At 42.4% G+C, this 25,726-nt stretch overlaps 1 protein-coding gene across 4 annotated transcripts in view; it reads right to left on the minus strand.

Moving 5' to 3' along the window:
* Nucleotides 1-494: 494 nt before the first annotated feature.
* LOC308310733 (protein shisa-like-1a) overlaps nucleotides 495-25,726 on the minus strand; it is a 47,004-nt gene continuing 21,772 nt past the window's right edge. For all 4 annotated transcript variants that reach the window (XM_080757133.1, XM_080757135.1, XM_080757136.1 and 1 more), the window contains 4 exons: nucleotides 19,950-20,163; nucleotides 14,798-14,948; nucleotides 11,929-12,170; nucleotides 495-4,871 (listed from right to left, as the gene is read on the minus strand). In XM_080757133.1, the coding sequence (XP_080613259.1) occupies nucleotide 4,871; nucleotides 11,929-12,170; nucleotides 14,798-14,948; nucleotides 19,950-20,163 (608 nt within the window). In that variant the 3' untranslated portion in view covers nucleotides 495-4,870. The remainder of the gene's footprint in view (nucleotides 4,872-11,928; nucleotides 12,171-14,797; nucleotides 14,949-19,949; nucleotides 20,164-25,726) is intronic.

Genomic DNA, 25,726 nt, shown 5'->3' on the forward strand with positions numbered 1-25,726 from the left:
GCAACCGCTTTGTCAGTGACTCACTCACAACACCCCTGAGACTGATAGGAAGGAGACAGATTAGCATGGACATCATTCACAGATGTACAGCTATGTTTAATTACTGTAGGTGTTGCTGTGTGCAAATAAAAATACAAATCCAGGATAAGAACCCAGATTTGTTTTGGATGTCTGAGTGTTAAATTGGCTGTTCGTGTCCACTAAGGACGTTTTTGTTTTAGAAACATTCTTAGAGAAGGCATGGCAGTTGCGTTGGAGAATGATGTACGGTACGGTATCCATAACTGTTTGTATTTTGTTTGAGGTTTATCTTGGTGTATACATTTTGGGTCTTGTAGGCACATTGTTCTAAATTATTTCATAAATAAATCCTTCCCTATTTTCGCTCATTATTACGGTACTTGGTAAATGTAGAGAATTATGAAACCTTCTAGAAGAAATGCATTTGTACAAAACATATGTTGACATCCAGAATAAGAGACAATAACTCACACTGCAAAAGATAGAACTTTATTAACCCTTCCTGTTGGTGACGGTACAAATCTCAATAAGTGCAATCATACTTACTATTGGGTATGCTTACTTTACACTCCCACACACCCAGATACATTCTAGCTAGAGTGCTAGACTAGTTCAGAAACAACACTCTGGACCCATATTCACAAATTATGTCAAAGAAGGTGTATGTTTTATTGTACTTTATTGTTTTAAGTCCATGATTTGTTGTATCTTAGGTCATTCGTAACCCATTTTCGAAAAAGGATTCTTAAAGTGCGGTCTCGTGACCCCCAGTAGTCCCTGAGAGGGTTCCAGGGGGTCTCCATCAAAATGTGTTAATATAGCATCAAAATTAACGTATAACCGCTTTAGCCCTATTTTATACATGAGATTTTGAAAATATCTACTGTATAATAATATCGACAAGCTCAAGCTGCACTTGTAGATCGGTAATGTAATGGAACCGAATGTACCTGTCCTGTACTTCAGAGTTATTATGGGGGTCCGTGGTCAAATCCATACCAAACTGGGGGTCCTTGATTAATTGTTTGAGAAGCACTGCCCTAGAGACTAAATTAAAAAAATCATAGCAGTGCTTTAAAAACAAACATGAATTGCAACTTTGAAATCTTTTCTTGCTGGAAGAGAGATGACTACAAGCAGTCATCCGCTTGAGGGAGTTTAATATCCTTTGGAACGCTTAACCTCATGACACATTTGTGAAAACAATATTATCTATTTATTAATATATAAAATGAGTCACCAATCTGAACATTTACAGACAGTGCTCAGCAATCCATGCATGTTTTAATCATCATGAAACAATCTGGCCTTTAAAGACCAGCTGTAATAAAAATATTCCCCCCCAAACCTTTTAAGAGCATAGCCTATCCGTTGCGGTCATAATGAAGAAATAATTAACAGATGCCAAAATAATTTGATCAAATTCAATTTTTGGTGTATTTTTGTAATATCAAAAGTCCTAATTGCTGCCTTTCAGACAAATATGTAATGTGTGATTTGCATGGACCGATCCAGACCAATTAATATGATCTGGCACCTGCCAATCCCAGCCTAGTGTCCCTCTTCCACACAGCACTGATTCATTTATGCTAGACGGCGGCCTGAAAAGGTGCTAAAATTGTTCTAGATTTAAACTAAACTATAGATCTTAAAACATTGAGAAATGGGCAACGCAGTAACACACTTGATTCAGCGCTCCCTTCTAGCAGTTCACGATGCGTCGTTGGATTTAGATCCCATAGCCTGAGGGGACGGGATGACTGACTGATGTACAAAGGGTTTTATATAAGTCAACTGATTGCTGTATCATTTAATTTAGCTGGGGACCCCATAGAACCCCCTCACTTCAGGAGTCCCTGAGGGTCCCCGAATCCCACTGCACTAGTTAAAATGTCACAATATTATAGTCGTAAAAAGCCATTTCAGACGGACTTGGAAGCTACAGTATTCTGTAAATCCCATTTCATAATTCAAATTACTTTGTCACAATCATCTATTCTTGTTACTATTCGTGCAAGATGTAAACCCATGGAAAATGACATGTCTAAATCATTGCACAATGACTACTTCACGTAATGACAAATATCAATGATTACATTTATCCATTAAACATCGTTCTTGGAGTGGGTGACGACACTATGAGTCTACTACGTCCTCCTGGGGGAGACTCTACGGTCTCCCGGATGGGGACTCCAGCAGTGACAACAAAATTGGGGAGAAAAAGGCTGTAAATAATATTAAAAATAAGAATTGTAATAAGATGCAAGCTGTCTGCCTGACCGCAACTCTATGTAATAATTATATAGGCCTAATGAATATGGTTTATACTGCAGAACACTGCTAATATGACTAAATATATATTCTTTTCTCCTGCTCTATAGGTGTAAAGCTAAAGAAATATCACCCACAAACTAAAAATCCATAAAATGTGAATTCAAGTAGAATTTTATCTGCTACCACCATATTGCTTCCTACAGTATGAGCACTGTTATTTTCTTAGGCTCAATTTATACTCCCCATGCTCTACATACAGCGAATTATAGAAATAGCTGCTTTTTGCCACTGTTCGCCTCTCAGAATAGGGACGCTAGGGCCTTATGTACATATTCCTCGGACAAAGATGACCGTAGTGCAACATACTTTTGGAGACCGGAAGCTGTTCGGATTCCTGCTCTTTAGTGTTTCACACCGTCTGTGTGCACAAGTTTGTGTGCCTGAGAGTCATTATGTGTTTTGACCAACAACAATGTCTTGAACATTGAAGTACCACTTCAACCAATTTCCCACCTATAGGCTAATTGGTCCTCACTAACTCATCTCATTATAAAATGCCATCTACTCACTCCATGTCTCAGGAGATGGTTGTGGACAGATCAGAAATCTGCCTACCACACATCATCATAGGCATCCGTCCGTCAGTGATGACGATGGGTTGCTCCTGCAGTGGTCAGGTTTTCTTGCAGCAGCGGCTGTGGTCGGACAGCCCCGCTCCGGAGTGGCAGTCTTTAGCACAGTTGGCGCAGACAAAACGAGAGGGGACTGGCACAGGAGTGGGGGCTGCTTCTGTCTCTTCGCCTGCAGCAAAGAGATGTCTCTCCTCGGCACGGCGAGTTCCTGCAGCGACAGTCTGCCTCCAAAACGCCACGGTCTTTTTCAGCTTCCTCCCAGTTGTTGTGGTCAATGCCTGCCTTCTTCATGTCACGTTTGCAAACGTCCTTGAAGCGCAAGCGTGGGCGACCAAGAGGTCTGGAGCCTGTTGACAGTTCTCCCTACAGGACGGCCCTGGGGGGCGGCTGGGGTCCATCCTGTGGACATGGCCAAGCCAAGCCATTTCGAGCAAGATGAAAAAATTAAAAAACAAAACAAAAAAACTACAATTTTAATGTTTTAATTGAAGCAAGAGCAATGGCTTCTATTTCAGAATGCTAGCTTTCCAGGAAGAGAATGGCTGTTTAGCTTGGACTCCTCGTCAATTATGTCACTGGTACGCAGGTTTCGGAACTGTCCACAGCCCCCCAATCGGACAGAGCGAGTAGACATAAATGTTGAACATTAATGAGAACCAATTATATGAAGATAAGGTTGAAAAATAGGCGAAAGCGCTCCTTTATAGTAGAAGGGGCATGAGTTAGCTGAATAATGCTTTCAAACTTGGTTTCACAATTTTCCATCACATAAACATGACAAAGCCTCTACTTAATACACAATGTGTTATTAATATAAACCCCCAAACCCAAAGGCTTATTAGCCTCCAATTATGCACAATTTGGAACCATCTTATTCTTTTGTATTCTTTCTGCTATACCAAGTCATAATCCTTCAGGCTATGGCAATCAAATGCAGATCGATCAAGTGGAAATGTTGCCTTCAGTCCATAACTATCAACTGCCAATGCCACTGATCCATTTTTTATGTGTTTATTTCTAGCTCCCCGTCAATAAAAGAGCCATTATGCCAATTAGGGCTGCCATAAATAACCCAAGATAGCGATTCGGGGACAGAAGCCAGATATTTCTGGCTCTGTAGCGGTTCAAACTAGACACACAGGCCAAGGATATATTTATAAGCTTGGAGACTGCGTGTGAAAGAGGAGAGAGAGTAAAAAAACAAAAAGTGAGAGATTGAAAGAAACACTGTTGAAAGCAGTTGTGAAATATGTATGCACGCACGCACGCATGCTCACGCACACACAAACTATTAATGTATGCTTGGTCGCATGACAGTGTTGGCTGTTGAAAATAGGCGACCTATACAAGCTCACAATGTGTCGCATCTGTGACGAATCGTAGCTTGTAGGTCATTGGATATTGTTCGATGCATGACATGGTCGTGCAACAAAGTGTAACTCGGGCTATAGCCTATGCTTACTTTATGCTTGTGTGCCAAAAATAGCAGGTAGCAAATCTATTTTTGGCAGACAGGAGGGTTTTCAACACGCCATACGATGAAGTATAAATCTGGCTTTTGTCGTTCTGTTCACTGTTGCATGTCCTTGGCGCTTCACTCCACCCGTGTTGCCCGCTGAGACGTCCGGCGCCGCTAACTCCTCGCTACTTTTGTCAGTGTGAACTGTGAACGTCATTTTGTGACGGAATAAGCTTCCAAGAACTCCAAAACCCTTAGGCTTAAATGCTAACCTGGTCCAATGTGTGTATACACTGTACCGTATGCTAAAGTTAGCCAACCCCTACATCACAAGACCTGATAAGGCAGAAAGGAAAGAGGGTCCCAGACACGACATGAAGGCCTAATGGTCCATCGATGTATCCTTTCCTCTACTCGCCGTAATATCCTTAATTGTCACCATCCCTCAACTCGTCTTGGCAGCTGTGCATCCAAGCAAGGTATTTCTGTCAAGATGAAGTGGGGAAACGGAGTATAAGTATAAGTATAAATAAGTGTGTCAGCAAGCATGCAGTGGTGGACAGTAAGAGAGAAACAAACAAACAAATGTTTACTAGAGTACTGTACTTGGTGTCTGTACTTTACTTGAGTTTCTGTTTGTTTTTTTACTTTCACTTGTACTATATTTCAAAGACAAATATTGTACTCTTGACTACTACATTTCTCGGAAAGGAACAAGTACATTATCAACACTTAGGCCCTATATCAAATATAGCTAAAATACCAGATCTACAAGCTCATATGATCTCACATCACCACGTGTTATGTTGCAAAATAGCAATGCATTGATACAACTTTTAGGGTTCTGAAATTAATTTTGCCAAATTAATTTTAAAACAACATTTTCGAACTCATTTGATTATTGATACAAGTAAAGAATACCGGTATAATTAAATTCCTTTTCAATATAGCTTGGAAATAGAATGACTTATTTTGAAGTAATACAAATCTTTATTTATTACAACAAGCCAAGACAATCAGCAATGACAATGGCCAGAATGTTGTGAAGATATGTTGATGAGCTTGGCTTTTCTTGATGCCTCCTGAGTCCTGAGCCTTAGTTGTTCCACCCATCATATTTGCCTTTTGCACCTTTAAAAAAAAAGCAAAACAACCAGAAAAATAATTTAGTGCATTGAATTCACATAATGTGCTAATTAATGTTCATGCAAATTGCAACCAATTGTAATGAATTTGATTCAGATAAACTATTCATCCATCCCACATTAACATGCATAATTCATATAATCAGTCATGGCTTGTCAACATGCATTGACTTTTCAGGATTATGATCAACAACTAAATAATGAATGCTCTAATGTGTGATTTCATGGATTTTGTGGAATTGGCAATGAACTGGAGACTAACTTTTCAAGCCTGGAGTAAAGGTTTTTGTACATGGAAAATGTGCCTGTAGCCTAACCTAAAGCCCATTTCTTCATCATCACCACCAAGAGATATAAATGGAAAAAAGAATAAGTGAATTGTTTTACCTTCAGTCAAAAACACTGTCATTTTAGAAGACGATGGCTGCAAAGCAGAAGATGCTGAAGATGCCAGATAAGTCCAGACCGACGTGCGGGCTGACGGCCTCCTTCCATAGTGTCTCAAGTTCAGCAGTAAGTTAAAATAAACTTATACTGTACTTTCACTAATAACAACATACAACATAACAACACTAAAGCATGGTTGAAAACAAAAAAGTTGTCCTTTAACTCAACTAAAATTGACTGAGCACCTTTCTCTTCTAGTGGAGTAATATTACTTTGACTCAAGTACTGGGGTTGAGTACTTTGTCCGCCATGCACTGCAGGTGGTCTTGTGGTATCAGATAGGTGGTCCCTCGTGACTTAATTTGGACAACACACAGCAAAGGTACCGTTCACTCATGGTGACCCTTTTTAAGGACCCATGCGCGATATTACTTAAACACACCACTTAACACACCAAAACAAGCAAAGCTCATAAAACTTTATATCCAATGAGGAATAGGGTTTAAGTGGGCCACATAAATCCACATCCAGGAACCTGCCAAAGTCTTTGGCAAATGTATCATTCCTTTCTCCCTTTCCTCAGAGAGGTGTACAGAACCTCACACTGACCGTACCATCTGGATCCGCCTCAGAAACTTTTAGCTGGGACAGCAGGCAGCTAATTGGACCCGGTCTTGGCTAGTTCAATTATGGACAGGGCCCCGGAGGAACTGAGCCAGATGTCACTTGTCCAATTATACAGAAATATTGATAATTAGTGTTTGTGCCAATACACCTAATGGTGAGAAATGATCAGTGTTTTCTGGGGAGGTGGCCTCACTCGCCTCAGTGTGTCCCGTTACGCAGGCCATCTGCTGCAGAGTGGAACCGAGAGGGGAACTTCAGACTAATGGCGTTATCGTCTTGAGCAGTGGTTCTCAAACATTTTCTTTTAATTTCAAGGACCCCGCTTACTCTGAGAGTGTACAAATGGAACCAAATGGACACTTTTGTTCCATTTGGTTCCATTTGTACACTCTTAGGCCCCCTTTCCAACGGGGTTGAACCGTTTCGGTTGTATTTTCCCGCCTACTATTGAACCAGTTAACACCAAGCCTGCCAGAACCGTAGATCACGTAGATAAGCTTTAGTCTGGCTGCCCGCCAAAACTGTAGCCTATGTGAAAAATGTCTTTTATATTCTTTAATCCATGTTTTGATCGGATCGAGTCGATAGCGGTCTCCCGTTACCATCCCAGTGTAAAGTGTGACACTGGATGGTGCCATCTTAAGATGTGCACGCATCCATGTGCGCTCTACGTGCTGCTTTCAATGGCCTTTATCTTGGCCCCTGTTATCGCTGCTTGCAGCTATATTTAGGATGATGATGATGATGAAGAGGAGGATGTGGATATTTTGGTGTGACCCTAAACTAGCTGATCTATAGTTTAGCTGTTCCTTCTCAGCGCAGGGAAAGCAGTTCACCACATATGAAGGTATTTCCTTTCTACTTTGTAGGTCAGACGCATTTGTCATCGCACTGCCAGGCTTACTTATGTTCAGGCCAGGTATGTTCAATTCCCCAGGACATGTAGACTAGAGCAGTGGTTCCCAAAGACGAGAAGTGCATGCCGTGGTTCTGTGAAACAAGTCCAGGTGTGCCTTGAGATTTTGTGACAACCGCAACCGCACAATATTATTATAATACAGTCTATAGGCCTACAACTACAATTACATACAACATGCATCGTACGATAATTATCGTACAAGCTCACATTAGCTTGTAGATGTATTGGAGCATCAACTCTTCAACCGCTTATCCGTAGTTGGGTGGCAACAGCTCCACCAGAGAGCTCTAGACTTCCCTCACCAGAGCAACATTAATAATGAATTGCATTTTTTAATGACTTGCTTTTTTAGCACTTTTCCAAGTGCTCAAAGCGCTTTACAATGGTTCATTCATTCATACATTGGGAGGTGAAGCGGCGAACAGTCGACACCAGTGTCCTCACTTCCCACATTCACAAGCAAGCTCACACTGACCAACTCATTGGAGGCAATGTAGGGTTCAGTGTCTTGCCCAAGGACACTTCGACATGTGGACAGGAGGAGCCGGGATTCGAACCGCCGACCCAGGGATCATTGGACGACCTGCTCTTCCTCCTGAGCCACAGCCACCCCCTAACTTCCTCCTGGGGGATCCTGAGACGTTCCAAGGCCAGTGAGTCGATGTGTTTCCTCCAACTGCGCCTTGGTCTGCCCCGGGGTCTCCTCCCAGTGGGACGTGCCTCGAGAACCTCCCTAGGGAGACGCCCAAGAGGCATCCTAACCAGATGCCCGAACCACCCTAAGCTTTCCAGGCGAAAGCAGCGACTTACTTTACCCGAGTCTCTCTTGCGTGACTGAACTTCTCACCGTATGCCAGCCACCCGTCGAAGAAAACTCATTTCGGGCCGCTTGTATTCGCGACCTTATTCTTTCGGTTATAACCAACACTTCATGAGCATAGGTGAGAGTAGATTGCTCGGTAGACAGAGAGCTTTGCCTTCTGGCTCAACTCTCTTTTCAGTACGGTCGCTGTACTTTTTCTATTTTGATGATAATACTTTTGCACTGTTACTCAAGTAACATTGTGAATGCAGTACTACTTACTCGTGTGAATTTCTACACTGGTATAACTACTTTTACTCAAGTAAAATAAAAGGAGCACTTCTTAACTGGTCACAAATAATCAACCTTTGTCAGTGTGATGAACTGTAAAAGACGGATAAATCTGTAATTTGTCCACAGTTCTTCGATTGATTGATTGATTACAGTCAAACACTATCCAGGTTCATTGGTAAAGTGGTTAACCACTTTCAACCTTGTGTCATACCAAGATATATTCTGAATTCAGAAAATATATATTATTCAAAACATAAAAACAACAAAAGATATTCATATGTTTTATGTTCACAAAATATCTGAAATAGCCAATCTAAAGCTCATAACGTGCCAGGCAACGATTGCAGATGGGCTATTTTCATCAAATGACAAATGCTACAATATAGGGCTTTAGTGGTTCATGGGTGGAAGTCATATTTTGGGACAGACTGTGATCCTGTATAGCAGCAGAGCTCCCTACGGGACCAGGGGGATCATTCCCATCCACAGCTATATTTGGCAAGTGTGGAGTGCACATGCAACCACAGTAACACACCATTTCTTCAGTGCATCACAGTCCTATTCCCACCGGTATATTGTTGCTGTCAGGCAGAAACCTCTTATCGGCATATAATAACCTTTTTGTGGTTTTTTTCGCAAAAAAGAAAAGGCCTACTTGGTAACACAAAAGCATCAAGAATAGCAGATCTACAACAACATCCCTGCCAGAGCAAGAGGCGATGAGTCATGACTGACAGGCAAAATCCCTCAACAACATACGTGAAGGCAAATAGTTTTTGAGGGGCGCTAGCAGCTGAAAAATCTCAGAACACAGAGAAAAAACTGCCATGGCTCACTGGAGTGTTAGGTTCAGTTAAAACCTTTTAATACACGTTTGAAGGACAATGATAAAGACTTTTAATGTTTGTAAAAGTAGCATTTCATCAAACCTTTAACACTAATTTAGCCCTATATCTTGCGCCACCCCTTATCCCTAAACTTATTTGCCTTTTTTTACTATTTTAAAACCTTTTAAAATAGTACAAATAGCCGATCTACAAGCTATCAACGTGTCGATGTAGATTGGCTAGTTTAACTATTTTTAGAGAAATAGAGAAGAATGGCAAATAGGTTTAGGGATAAGGGGTGGCGCAAGATGGGGCCCAAAGTCTGCAAATACCTTTGACTGCGCACATCCCCGGGTATGGACTAGCATGGATAAAGGATAAAAAGGGAAAATGGTGGCAGAGCCAGAGAATGACACCTCCTTTCTATGGGAATTTGCATTTACCTCCCCTTGTGAGCTCCTGATGATTTATTTGGGACAGTTTTGAAAGCAACCAGTGATTTACATCTTTTAATGGGTGGTTTCAGGGCATTCCACGTGTGTGTGTGTGTGTGTGTTTGTGTGTGTGCGCGCGCGCGCGTATGTTTTCGGACTAACATTCAGCCTTTTAAGAAGCGTCAAGCGTGCACACCCAGGTATTCCTGAGAGAACAATATTCACCTCGGAAGACTCCTCTGGCTTCAACTGTGATGGCATCAAAGCCTGCTTATAATACTGAATTCCTCTCTCTCTCTCTCTCTCTCTCTCTCTCTCTCTCTCTCTCTCTCTCTCTCTCTCTCTCTCTCTCTTCGTCCGTGTGTGTGTCGGGGGGAGAGAGAGGGGGAGAGAGAGAGGGGGAGAGACATGTCACAGTCTGCAGAGCGTAGGATTGGATCCTGATCAGCTCTGTGTGTCTGACACCTGTCCTTAAATGAAAGGTCTCCAGTTCAAATCCTTGGCGAGGCAGCCAGCTGTGTCCTGCACTGATGTAACTCTGTGGTCTGCTTCTTTGGAAATGCTTGTATGACATTCTATTTTATTAAAAAGAAAAATCCACAGAAAGGCCCTTTCGCCAACCCCACCTATACAGTAGGTGTGTCTTTGGAAATCTCTAAGGGTGAAATGAACGGAGTTAATTTGAGTGGAACCACAAAATGGCTGCTACTGCTATGCCCTATAGACCAATTATTTGTTTACAAACATTGGGACTGGGCGCACGGGTGACTGTTTCATGTAATCAATTCCCAACAGATCTCAAAACCTGTTGTTTTGGGGAGCACTGGTTTCAGTTCATTCAACCTCCTCTTGTGAGGCTATAGTGAGGTGCTCCCTAAGAGACATTTATACTTCAAAGCGCAACAGTGTTGCGCACAGAACAGCTGATATACAAGCTCACATCGCATCACAGATGCGACTGTTGTGAGCGTAGAGGTCTGCGTATGCGACACCATCATGGGACGAAGCATACATTATACTTGATGGGCTGCAGGTGCGCGTGCAGCCATGCACTCTGCTGCCGTGTTCATGAGCGCACCTCCCGTTCTTATGACGGCGACTGGAGGTGTGGTTTTGTGGACAACTGTTTTGAATTGCTATTATTGTTCAAACACAACAGAAACCAAGGACTATATATTTCAAGGGGCGAGAGCTAGATCACAATAAAAATTCTAATCATTCTTCCTACACACTGGGAGAAAAACAGCATCTGAAAGATTGATGGGGCATATTTTTCATTACGTGAGTGCAGTTAGAACTTTTCCATTGCATCTTATGAGAGGAAGGGTTCTTGTGCTGCCGCTATGCGTGCGCATCATGTTTCTTATGGTGTCTATAGCCCCTTGAATAGTTCGAAAACCACTGGATTACACCGACATTCCCAGTGTTGTTTTTGGTGGCACATTTTGATTTTAGTTTTAATCAGTCTCTTGAATAGCTTTCATTTAGTTAGAGTCACATTTTAGTCACCTGGAATGTTTTAGTGTTTATTCTAGTTTTAGTCAAATAAATATCATAAGATTTTAGTCTACTAAATCTACAGTTGATTTAGTCGACTAAAATGTATTTTGTCGGGCCTTGATGTAGGGCCTTGATGGGCCATTGTAGATCTGCTATTTTCAGCATGCAACCATGTGTAAAATTATACTTATACTGGATTATCCACTAGTCCCTTCCTAACATTTTAGTCTAGTTTGTATTTGTTGATACAATTGTCCCTATATTTAGTCTTAGTTTTAGTCATCGTAGCTCCGTTTTCATTTAGGTTCCATGTAGTTTTCGTCAGTGAAAAAAGGTAGTCAACGAACATTTTGGGCTGTATTTTGCGTGTCTTAAGTACCAGGTCACTTGAGTAAACTAAAGACCTGGAGGCGTGATCAATGCTCTTTGGCCACTCAGAATAGCCAAATGGCATTGATCACGCCTCCAGGTCTTTAGTTTACTCAAGTTAGGGAATAAGACCTGGTACTTAAGACACGCAAAATACAGCCCTGTGTGTCATAGTTTTAGTTAACGAAAACAACACTGGACATTCCTAAGTGTGCCCTGTGTGCCTCTCAGTGCTCACCATGCTGTGCAGGCCTGCTGCGTGTGCTGCGGTGTGGGGCCGTGCTGTGGACAGTCTCCCCTCAGACTGAGCCTGCGCTGCTGCTGTTTGACGAGCTGCTGCTGGTGGTGGGGGGGTTGGTGGAGCTGCTGCTGGTGGGGTCCGGGGCCCGAGCCAGCCAGGGCCCCCAGTGAGAGAGAGTGGCCCCTAGTGGCGGCCCCGGGGCTCGCAGCGGAATTGTGCTGCCTCCACTGGCTCCGTGCCTGTGATGGACAGAGGAACAGAGGGAGAAAGAGAGACATAGAGAGAGAAAGAGAGACAGAGAGAGTTGAGTGCATAAAGAGAGTTGAGTGCAAAACTGTTGTTTGCATCATGATGCAAACAACAGATAGAAAACAGGCTGACTGCTGGCAGTTATTTTGCTGCTATTGAACTCTTCTGAGCCGTGCAGCCTGTATACAACAGTTGAGCACTTGCACTGTGAGTTGTGCTCACACTCCTTTGTACACATAGAACCCAAATATTACATGGCAAGATAAGTTGTTAATAATGGAAATCACAATCGATTACGATGTATGCTTGTTAAGGGACCAAGAAGACACGCAGTGACTTTGGTCACTTCTTGTATTTGTGTTTTTTTTTCTTCTTCTTCTCCTTCTTCCGCCAAAAATAGCTGTTCTGACTGAACCGTGCAGTCGCTTTTTACGAAACTCGGTAATCTGGTAGAGGGCCATGCCAAACGGTGACCATGTGAAGCCCATGACCATTGGCCAAATGGTGGCGCTATAGCACTGAAAATGCAAACTTTGAACGTGCATATCTCATGAACCGTTTCACCGTTGGCAATGACACTTTGATACACATATTTGTCTCCTCATGGCGAACAACTTTCGTATTCTGACTTTTGACCTCTGACCTTTAGATTACCCACCATTTTGAATTATATGAAAACCATTTAAAATCTATCTCCTCCCAGAATCTTTGATCAAAATGTACAAAAACGTCTACACTTGAACTTTGGACTTAAACGAACAAAAAATCGTAACAGATTTCTTTTAAGTGAAAAAATGAAGTTTTTATGAGCCAACGAAAATGCTGTTTTGTGAAACCTCTCATGCAACTAATACGTCTTCCAAATACGGTTGGCAGCTAATACCTATACTGCATGTTACTATTTAGAATGAGCAAATTGACTGTGTCTGCTTAGCTCAGTTGGTAGAGCTCTCACCTCTGGACCACAGGGTCACTGGTTCAAATCCGGCTAGTGACAACTCAGCCCATGATTATTTTTTGTGCATATTGTTCTCTCTCTGTGTCTCTCTCTCTCTCTCTCTCTCTCTCCACCCCCCTCTCTCTCTCTCTTTCTCTCTCTCTATCTCTCTCTCTGTCTCTCTCTCTCCACCCCCTCTCTCTCTCTTCCTCTCCTTGGTCCCGCCTTATCGCTGCTCGCAGCTATATTTTTTTCTTCTTCTTCTCCTTCTTCCGCCAAAAATAGCTGTTCTGACTGAACCGTGCAGTCGGTTTTTACGAAACTCGGTAATCTGGTAGAGGGCCATGCCAAACGGTGACCATGTGAAGCCCATGACCATTGGCCAAATGGTGGCGCTATAGCACTGAAAATGCAAACTTTGAACGTGCATATCTCATGAACCGTTTCACCGTTGGCAATGACACTTTGATACACATATTTGTCTCCTCATGGCGAACAACTTTCGTATTCTGACTTTTGACCTCTGACCTTTAGATTACGCACCATTTTGAATTATATGAAAACCATTTAAAATCTATCTCCTCCCAGAATTTTTGATCAAAATGTACAAAAACGGCTACACTTGAACTTTGGACTTAAACGAACAAAAAATCGTAACAGATTTCTTTTAAGTGAAAAAATGAAGTTTTTATGAGCCAACGAAAATGCTGTTTTGTGATAGCTGTTCTGACTGAACCGTGCAGTCGGTTTTTACGAAACTCTGTAATCTGGTAGAGGGCCATGCCAAACAGTGACCATGTGAAGCCCATGACCATTGGCCAAATGGTGGCGCTATAGCACTGAAAATGCAAACTTTGAACTTGCATATCTCATGAACCGTTTGACCGTTGGCAATGACACTTTGATACACATATTTGTCTCCTCATGGTGAACAACTTTCGTATTCTGACTTTTGACCTCTGACCTTTACATTACCCACCATTTTGAATTATATGAAAACCATTTAAAATCTATCTCCTCCCAGAATCTTTGATCAAAATGTACAAAAACGTCTACACTTGAACTTTGGACTTAAACGAACAAAAAATCGTAACAGATTTCTTTTAAGTGAAAAAATGAAGTTTTTATGAGCCAACGAAAATGCTGTTTTGTGAAACCTCTCATGCAACTAATACGTCTTCCAAATACGGTTGGCAGCTAATACCTATACTGCATGTTACTGTTTAGAATGAGTCAACTGACAGTGTCTGCTTAGCTCAGTCGGTAGAGCTCTCAACTTTGGACCACAGGGTCACTGGTTCAAATCCGGGTAGCGACAACTCAGCCTGTGATTATTTTTTGTGCATATTGTTCTCTCTCTGTCTATCTCTCTCTCTCCACCCCCCCCCTCTCTCTCTGTCTCTGTCTCTCTCTCTCTCCACCCTTCTCTCTCTCTCTCTCTCTCCCTCTCCTTGGTCCCGCCTTATCGCTGCTCGCAGCTATATTTTTGTTTTGTTTTTTACTTCGGAAACTAGCATTATTATTTATTAATATTGTTAGTACTTTGCCCAGTCTCCCAGATCAATTGACAGTCAATGTTGTATTGATTTATACGCTACTCTGGTGTGTTTTCTGTCGTTGTTATTGATTTATATGGAGCAGGATGAAAACTAAAGCGTGTAGTGTAGTACAGTGCAGTACCTGTTTGAGCCAGCGGCCTCCGAGCCCCCACTTCTCCAGGTACACCCTGCACAGCTCATAGTTCATGGCTGAATAGTAGAGGAAGTCCAGGGCCAGAAGCACCATGACCAAGAAACCATACACCCACACGCCTACCAGAGCTGTGTAGTTACTGTGTGGAAGGACAGACAGACAGACAGACATGAAATGAGAAAAACACATTGGTCCCGTACACACTCAGACGAACATGCTCTGTGCTGTCCATGTTTCATGGTCGCCTCAATGCTTCTCCAATGGAAGTCAAGTTATTTGACAAAACAGTTGTGTGTGTGATCAGGGGAGGGGGGGCAGTGTTTGGTCTAACCACGTGACTTCCATTGGAAAAGCATTGGGGCGGCCATGAAACACAGGCAGAGCACAGCACAGTTGTTCTTTGTGTGTTCGAAGCCTTACACTTATCCCATTAGACTATAATAACATTGACAAGTTAGGTCAGAGTCAGACACATGTTTTGTATCACTGAATGTCCAAGCATAGTTTTTCATTGACTAATGTTGAGGCTATATTCCGTCCTACACAAACATTAAATTCCCATTGACAATGAATGGAGAATTAGTGTCTGAGCAAATAGCCATAGGGTCTATTTTACAATTTTACTTTATTGACAATGAAGGGAAAATGTACGTCACAGAAATTCAGTTCTTCATGAATCATGAGATGATGTATATGATGATGTATAATGATAAGAGTGCCCCTCACTTTATACAGGTGTGATTTTTATTATTATAACAATGCAGTATGATTTATTTTGTTCTGTTTTCATGGAGCCCGAGGCCTGGCCCAGCCCTACTGATTAAGATACATTTTAGGTCAATCAAAACAGACACTGAAAACACCACAGAAATACTTCTGCTCCACTTCTCTGAGTTCTCCAGAACACTGCGAGCCAAGCACCAACTCTGGGGGGCCAACGCAATCCGTCTGTTCCAAATGGCACACACTCTGAACAGCCACACCCAGAATGGCACTAAGTAATAGCCAATTCACAGCTAATTAACCACTAGGCTAATCAATAATTCATTCTGCTGAAAAAAATAAGTTTACAGCTGGCTGAAGCAATCAGAGCTAACGAAACTTAATAAAACCCCAACTAGGCCTATACAGCTTTCCAGCATTTCCTCCTTGCTGCTGTGAAGTTTATCAAGGTGAAGTGTGTGTGTGTGTGTGTGTGTGTGTGTGTGTGTGTGTGTGTGTGTGTGTGTGTGTGTGTGTGTGTGTGTGTGTGTGTGTGTGTGTGTGTGTGTGTGTGTGTGTGTGTGTGTGTGTGTGTGTGTGTGTGTGTGTGTGTGTGTGTGTGTGTGTGTGTGTGTGTGTGTGTGTGTGTGTGTGTGTGTGTGTGTGTGTGTGTGTGTGAGTGTGAGAGTTGGGGAAACAAAGCAGCAAGATCAGACAGACAGACAGACAGACAGACAGACAGACAAGAGGGCTGGTGGGAATAGACCCTAATGCTTCTGCACTTTAAATCAATTTGGCTAATTAGTGGGAAGGCCGCACGTCCGTCTCCAGATAGTCCAGAGCGGGTAATTGGATTTCACTGGCAACACATATAGACTTGGCAGCAGGATAAAGGAGAGATGGACAGACTGGAGGATAATGGAAGATCGACAGCAGCAGGGAAAGAGACAGACAGACACAGAGAGAGAGAGAGAGCCTGGATGTTTCAGAACTGAAGAGGTGTATTAAGAGGGAGATGACCATATCTGACTGCAGCTTTAATGTTCTGTGTGTTACCTTCAGAGACTGTGATAATCTGCCTCATTCTTTTGTACCTTATGCATATCTGTGGCATTGCGTCTTGTTATCTACTGTAACGTTGTTTTCTGAGTTATGATTGAAACCTCAAAGCTTTGGGAAAGCTTACATTTGTACGAAAAGTTCACTATAAACCCCTGTAAACTTGTTAGATGTGACAGTAGTAACCTTTACATTTCCTTCACTGCCACCTCTGTTGAGGTTGGGTATAGTCACTGTCGGGCAGAAATCTATAGTATCTCATTATTTCAAAAGTTTTTTCGTCACTTTAAATGCCCTACGGTTAAGTTTTTCAGAATCAATTTTTTGTTTTTTATTATTCTCTCATTGATTCAAATTGTAAATAAATATTCACCTGCAATGCTTTAATTCTCACCTGTTTTGGTTCTGTTGTATAGAATTAAGTTGTGCTGGACCAAAAATATCTTGAAATAAAACAGAAGGATGCCCCCTTGTGGCTCTTTTTGGTTTGCTACCAGTAAGTAAATAACAATGAACCAGATCTAAACTAAACTCTGGCTCAGAACACTAGCAGGCTTTTGTTCATTTTTCAAGTCATTAAATTGAATCCGGCATCCAAAAGATGAAAAGCTGCTGCTCGCACATCAAAGAAAAATAAATGAACTCTCCAATGTTCATTTTGGCCCCCGAAGGCCAAAATGTCAGCCAGAGGAAAGAGCATTAATTGGTGAAGTTGTACGTAGCCTAGAGTTCGTCTCTGGTGTTGAACTGATCTGAGTGCAACTTTTTCACCTCTGGCCTGTGTGTTGGCTTACTGACATATGGAACTCTTTGCACATTTTAATGAAGGAACTTCTACTTATAGACACAGGATCTGACACAAATCTTGACCTCATGGTCAAGATTCGATTCATCCCCTGAGCAAGCAGGAAGGCTCTAATCAATGCATGTATTAGCTCAATAGTAAAAATGTCAGCACTTGCGCAGGAAACCGGGTTCAAATCTAATAGGAGAAGAAAGTTACATAGTGTAGCTTTTAAATAATTTAAAAGTGCATGCTTTAAAACATGTTTTTATTTAAGAATGGACGCATAAGCATGTAGATCTGCTATTCTCACTATTTTAGAAATAGGCTTATTATAGGCAAGTTAATTCACAATGTACTTTTCCCCTGCACTGAAGTCACGTATAGGTCAGAAAAAAACAGGCCAAATTACTTACAGACAGACAGACAGACAGACCAGTAGTAGCTCAACAAGCAGACAGATAAACAGCAGGAAGCTAATATAAATGTGCCATTAGTGCTGCTATATGCCATCTGCTTGCCAGTGCAGCTGTAACAAAGTTTTTAGCGTGTAATAACATTGCATAACAGGTATTGCATTTGTCTTTTAATTTTTCTCAGATTTTGATCTTACCAACATTACGTAAGGCTTTGGATTGATCGAGGCCTGGTGTTTTTAGAAGGAACGTTGTTACCATTTTCTCTGTTTGCCAGACAGTACACTGTAAAATGTAACTCTGAGAGTGTACACATGGAACCACATGGACCCGTAAGGGTCCATTTTGTACACTCTCAGAGTAACTTTGAACACAAACAATTCTACAGTGTGTGGGGGGTAGGTGTGTGTTAACTTAGCAAGAATTCATTGTTTGAACAAGTGGAGACACAGAGAGATGGATGGGGTCAGACTGACTGTGGGTTTAAACAAAGATTATTAATTGCACATGCAACAAACACTGACTTCTGAACGGTACCACGACAGGAAGGGGCAATACATTACGAGTTGTGCATGCGTGTCATGGTGTAAAGGTTTATTTGAGTTCAGTCACACTCACGCGTTGTGTGACATCTCATTTAATCCTGTGAGAAGGTGTGAATTGATTTCCCACTCTGTGACTTGAAGCCACCGTTAACATGCGGACATGCACACATGCAGTATTTGTGTATACTGTACACAAATACTATGGGGTTGATATAGCCTACCCCTGGTTAAATACAGTATTACTCCACTACAAGTGACAATTGCTCTGTCAAGTATTCAAAGGTGCTTTTTTTTCAAATACTCAAGAACAGGGAACTGGCTGACAATGAGTTTTTTCCTCCATTACAAGCAGGTGGTGTGTAGAGAGGAGAGCCGAAAACAGCGGGCTACAAAAGCTGTGTCAGTCTTCAGTTTGTATCTTTATGCCATATGGCTTCCATTGAAATTTGAAAATGACTCGCTCTGTATATATAGCTGCTACTGTCTCAACGTCGACAGCGTCTTTCTGAGAGTAAGATAGAGCGAGGGAGAGAAAAGTGACCCTATAATTCCTAGGGTTAGGGTTACCTGTATAAGCTCACAACGAGTCACATCCAAGCTTGTAGATCTGCTATTTTCGGTTGATAACACTGTCATATGATAAATGGGACTTAATTGCTGCATCCAGTGCTGCAAGACGGTATACATGGGAAATAGGGGCCACGCTGACACCCCCTATTTCTGCTCTGGGGTCTTTTCTTGGAGCGTGAATTTGAGTGTTCTGGTTACCTTCATAGTGATTATCGCTCTATGGACAAATCCACGGGTGCCATAGCTGAGGTGTACCATTAAGCACAGCTTGACACCTCAGTATTACAATTTACATTTTAGGCATTTAGCAGATGCTCTTAATCCAGAGTGACTGTATTTATTGCCTACACCTGGCCTAGAGGGCACTGCTTCATGGATTCGTCTATAAAATGGCCTTCATAACAACAACAAAGCATGGCTACAGCACTACAGCAGCTTCTTAGGCAAATGCAGTGTGCAAAGTTCTCTCAAAGAGACAAAAGGTGCATGGCATCAGTCAATACAGAAGTTTCACGTTTGCAGACGTAATGGGAACTAAATCTAAACTTGACTCTGTGTGTTCAGCTTCCTTAACATATGATGACAGTGACAGGCTCATGGGCAGAGTGAGCTAATGCAGGAGTGCACCAACCTCAAATAGTTCACCGTACAGTAGCATCTGGCTGCGGTCCGTCACTGTGAAATGGAAACTTTCGACTGCACTTGCTATATTTCTAGGAAGGGACCCTCTGCCTCTGGTCCCAAAACTTACAAAAGATATACTATACTATATATATAACTTAAGCCATATTTATAGTGAAAATAGCCGAGGTTTGGAGACCGACACTACTATAGACCGGTGCACGTTGGACGTCGAACTACTCAGGTACAATGCAAGACGGAAACCACAGGTGCAGCCATGTATGTCAGACTATTGGTACGAAGAAAGTATCTAGGACAAAGTTTAATCTGCAACATGATTGTGTACAATATGCAGTGGGGGTCCCTGCTTCATCTCTCCCTCAGCTGAGGGGTCCAAGGCCTGACAAACGTTGAACACCCCTGCAACAGCAGGTGAATCTTACTTGTGTGTGAATCCATCGGATGCAGAGGTGTGGTTGAGCTGCGTGACGATGTGGAACTCGCTCTCGTTGCAGCAGTACTTGAAGGCTGTGTTGTTATGGTAACAGCAGAACATGTAGGTCCTGTTGTCGGACAGGCGCGGGCAGTGGAAGCCGAAGTGATAGCGCCCCCTGTGATCGTTGTAGGGCTCGCACACGCGGAAGTGGGCCGAGAGTGCTATGGAGAGAGAGGGGGGGGGGGGGGTATTTGACACCGGTGTTACAATCGTATCGCCAAAGAAAGGGTTCTGTTAACTCTACATCAAGATACTGTAGTTAGCATTGCTATATGGACTAGTACAATTTCTGTAGTAACCTGTTCAGTAACAGGAGTCTCCCTGTTACCCAAAACACCCTATAGCTTACTCAGAATATTAGTCTGAAAACAAACAAACAAACTTTTAATTAATAACCTATTACTTAGACAACCTTTAAAGCACCTGGTGGACCGAGTGAGGTTTAGATGAGACAGAAGGGACAGAGAGACAGAGCCAGACAAACTGGCCAGAGACAAAAGACAGCAACTCTGATTCAAAAGAATTTCCAGAATACTGAAATGAGGGAAAAAAGGAAATAAACATTCAGGCCCAAGAAGAATATGTGTCAGTATTTGAGAGAAATGTTGATTTGGTGACTGAAAGAGAGGAAAGTGAGAATCAGACTGTCAGCCATTTGTTTGCTTAGAACTCTCCTTCTCCGTCAATCTCTCCCCCCCCCCCCCCCCCCCCCCCCTCTCTCTCTCTCTCTCTCTCTCTCTCTCTCTTTCTCTCCCTGCCAATGGTCAATACGCATAGGCAAGCTAAGTTCTATTCTATTGATTAGTCAACTCACGGTGGAGAAAACTGGATGAGGACAGAAGGACAAATAGACCTGATGTATTAGAGAAGGATTGAGGGAGATATAACAGAATGATAGTACAGAATGCACACGTTCAAGCATGCATAATTTGCTTGCTTATATTTGTTTTTTTCTATACCACAAATGCACAGAATGTAATTTCGATAGAATAGCATGACTTCAGATCTCCCAAAACAAACTGATTTGATTACTTCTCGGCGTAAAACCCATAACCCACCTATTTCCAACACACTTCTAGGCTGGGATGGTTCGGGGTAAAGACAGGGTTAAGAGATTACAATGGGATTGTTTTTTTGTTAGTCAAAGCAGGGGCAGTGCCCTCAATACCATGACTAACTACTTCTCCAAAGTGAGTGACCCACTGCAGCCACAATACTAGACGGAGTGGAAATGATCAAATGTAGAACAAACATGGGAAAATTCTCATTCTGATACTCTACTATACTAATGTAGCCTAGCCTTGCGTAGCCATATACTTTTCAATGCAAATTGCCCCAGTGTGATATTGTCTGGCTATGCAAGGCTACTATTAATGCCCTAGCTGACACCATCCATTAAAACGTGTGAATCACTGGATTATTTCAAAATGGTCTGAAACTCTCAGGAGACCACAGGGCGATGCATTTTCCCATAAATGGAGGTGTCACTGCCCCTTTTTCTCCACTTTTTCTCCTTCGTACAAAACCCACTCACTCTCTGGATGAGAGTGGGGTAGAGTGGGAGCGCAGCACTTCACTGGGGTGGGTGCTGGGTGGAACCTAGCTCTGGTCCATAGCTCTAATGCTGTTGCATTTAGAGCTATGTTACCGTCTTACATCTTACTGATGACTCCCGGGGCTCGCATAAATGCAGACCAGCCTCTCGTCTTTAGCGTAAATAAAAAGAACGTTTCTGCTACTCACCAATACAAAGGCGGGTTGTGTCATTAGAAGGCCTACTTTTCTTAGAGGAAGCACTCTGAGCCCCCCATCACACGTATAAAAGGTACTTTATGGCCAGAAAGGGATTTTTTCACTGGAGGAAAAATATTCTCTATGAAGGTTTTTTCTTGACAATATGGAGTATATTTCCCGGTGAAAAACAAATCCCTTTTGGGCCAAAAAGTACCTTTTATATGTTTGGTGGGGGACTCAGAGTGTTTTGTAGTGTATTGGAGCCCAGACTTTAACAATAATACACATAAAATATAGAATAGTGGTAAAAGGCCACAGAGCCTTTGTCTATGTGAGACTGAGTGAAAGATGCCCTGGTTACCTAAACTATGTGGGGTCAAACCATTAGTGAACGCATCTGGGCTGCCTTAAGTGGGTATGCAGAAGAGACCATGACCACCCCCTGCCCTAGGCTTTTCCCCTTTGGAGAGAGAGAGAGAGCCTTTCATCTTTAGTATGTTATAATTGTTTGATCAAGTCATGAATATACATATAGGACACCTGTACTTACATCCACAACATAAGACCTGATTGATATGACATGTAGTTCACATCTAGTAGAAATTGTCAGTTAGGTGAAGGATATAGGTATGTCACATTAAATAAGCCAAGATGTGAGAAGCTGATACTAGGGAGTTTACTGACATACGATCAGAGAGTCCGGAGGATCACTAGAACAATGACCTTTTGTTGGGTTGGTGAATTATGACACAGGCTATGTTCCAAATAGTGACCCAGGGCAGAAGGCCTATATATTTATATGGCATCTGGCCGGACGAGAGTCAAGCAGGTCAGGGAGCCAGGAGGTGTTTAGAACAAGGGTAATACATCTGAACACAAACACACTCTGACACACACACTGACACCTATACAAATCTACGCACATGCACGGGATTGGATGTGGGAGACTCAGTATATAGGAGCCTCGTGGTAGGACGAACGGGGCTTCTCAGAGAATATTGGGTCCTGTTTGGTCATGATTGTGGCAAGCTCATTGGTGTTCTCAAATAAACTCAACATGAGAAAGAAAAGGACACTGCCTGGACCCTCTCTTTTTTATACAACCTGCCTGGTATATCCTCCACCATTATGAACATTAATATACCACAAATCTGGCGAGCTAGGCTGCGGACGATTAAAGCCTGTACTTTTTATTTTTTTGGGGGGGGAACCTGGTAAGTTGATTGATATACTTACTGCGTTTCCACAGAACAGGTTAACGGAAAGAACCTACGTTGATTTGGCGTCGGTTGCATAATGGTGGAAATATTTCCTTTGTTGCGGGCACTGAGGGTCCATGTTACTTTATTTCTAGTATTTATTGCTAGGAATAAAGTAAATTAATGTAAAGATTTAAAGCTAATTAAAAGTGAAATTAAATGAAATTAAATAAAAGTGAAATGGAATGGAATAAGATATAAAACTAAAATTGAAAATGGAAACGGTAAATGTGATGGGCCGGGCGCGGCCGTGCCGTTTTTTTTCTGTATTTGGGGGAGTTAGGCCGTGCAGTCAAATGATTCCGTCGGTTATACAATCTAGTCTGGGGGGTCCGCACTTTTGCGTCGCGGGTGGAACGGTGTGATTAATTTTCTTTTGTATATGTAACATTGTCATGGACAAACAAGGCAAACGAAGAAATGCGTAACAAGACAAGCACAGAACAAAACAGGATGTTTTTGGCCAGTCTTAGTCACTCCTACGGTGTTAAGCTGAGCTGTTGAAATGGTACAGTCTTAGTCACAGTTTGTGTTAAGATATTGTAGCCTACTCTTAGACACTTTTCGTGTTAAGATGTTGTACCCTTAGACACTTTTTGTGTTAAGGATGATGGAATGGAGAACGGTTTTGTTTTGTGTTTGAATTGGTTTTTTTTCCTAGGCATGTGTCTTGTGTGGGTTGCATGTATGAAATGATATGATGAGATGATTGGATTTAAATTGGATTGATATGGGAGAATAATTGAATTTGACTTGGTTTGATATGAGGGGATGTTTGTGTTGCATGGTGTAAATTCTGTGTAAATCTGTCTGTTACGTTGTGTGGTCTGCCTATTTTGTCTGTGTGTTTTGTGTTGTCTCTGTGTGACTGTAATTAAGTTGGGAGTGGAGTAGCCTATGTTATGTGGTTGAGGTCGTGGTGGTATGATGCGACTGTTGATCATGTTGTTGATGGTTGTTATATTGAATAGGGTCTCTTGTGTTACATGTTGGCCTATATGGGGAGTGAAAGTTTGGTCTCTCTCTCTATGCGCGTCTCGCGCGGAGGGAAAGGAGTGGAGAGGAGTGTATGGTCCGCATGCGCACGGCAGTGGGGAGTAGAAATACTCGATTACTTGTTGCTGCATGCATGATGTGGGTGCTGCTCCACAGCTCCACCCACCCGGCCAGCTCTCCTCAGTGTTGAGGGGGGGTGGGGCGGGGGTGGGGGGCCTGTCTGTCCTTGTGCATGGACCGTTATGCCTTTGCCTGCATGATTTAGGTTTGAGGTGGACTATGGTTAAAACATGTTCCACATGTTTTAAAGGGGGGACGGTATACTGAAGGTATATTGAGTTGGGTTGGAACATGTATAATAATAATAATAATAATAATAATAATAATAATAGGTACTAAATTAATAGGAGGTTAATGAATAACTGGATGAATGAACTAAATTACATAAGGGAACTATAAAATGGCTATTCATGTACGGTAGTGTACATATTTAGGAGTGTGGAATTATTTGAGAAATTGTGTAAACAGTTGTTTAGAGTGAGAAATCTCCATATATGAGTTGGTTGTATGCAAATGAGTGTGTGGAATGTGGGGGTAGCTATAGTTCCCCATGTGTGAGAGAGGACACAGCACATGAGTGTGTGAGTGCATGAGTCAAGGGGGGGTCATTCTCTCCTTGTAGTACTGTGGAAGAAACATAATAGGCTACTTCTACCCTGTCCTACTGTGTGATGTGAATGTCTGCAGGCATGGAATCTTCTCAGTTAAAAAAGGCATAGCGATGGTAGACGTGTCTACTGTTGACTGTTTTTTGTTTTGGTGGTGGAATTTGATTTGGCACACCTGAAGGTGTCGGAAGTAACAGAAATGTTTGCCAGGTCATATGAAGCTTGAGTTGGGTAGACTGGCCAGGGGTTTAAATGAGAAGATCACACGCCTGACAGTGAGTGTGAGTGAAGGCCCATGTCATTGAGGGTTATTTTTAAAGAATTGGAGAAGGGGTACTAATGACATCGTTCTTGTGTTCTTATGTCCAAAAAACAACAAAGGCCAAGGCAAGGACTCAGACAAAAGACACAGAGGCCTGGTCTGGATGGAGAGGGAAAGTAGTGAATTGTCCCATTTCTTGTTGTACAAAACAACTTCTGGGAAATAGAATAGGCAGTAGATCTGATATAACAGTTGGACAGATAAGGTCACTGCAGTTGTTTTTGTGTTAATCTGGTACTCATTTAGTGTTGAGGATGAGTTCTAAGGTAATTCTGAACCCAGTGGGAATTCTGGAGCGGGATAACCCTGCCGTTGTGGGTATTTCCGTGATTTCAAAGAAATGGAATAAACGCTGGCCTAAAATTAAACAGCCATGGCCGGTAACGGGCACTTTTAATGAGGACATTATTAGAACTATGGGGGTCCTTGTCCATACGTATAGAGCAGGACAGAAAACGGAAGCCAGAACAGTGAAGCGTAAATTTGAAATAGCAGTTTTAGATTTGTTTAGTGTCGTAGGTCAAAACTTGGAAAAAGGTCGTAAGGACCAGGAGGATATTAGGGCCAGGACAATGGCCAGGACATCACCACCCCTTGAGTCAGTACTAGTTGAGGCAGGGCAGGGGCAACGAACCGCCGACCAGACCTGCAAGGACAGCCGGCGTGATGACACCGCTGGCCAACAAAGTTGTGCTATCGATCTGGGATCAGACGACTGCAGTAGGGACTCAGTGAAGTCTGAGGT

The sequence above is a fragment of the Protomyctophum bolini genome (assembly GCF_963924005.1).
Source record: "Protomyctophum bolini genome assembly, chromosome: 23".
Taxonomy (NCBI): domain Eukaryota; kingdom Metazoa; phylum Chordata; class Actinopteri; order Myctophiformes; family Myctophidae; genus Protomyctophum; species Protomyctophum bolini.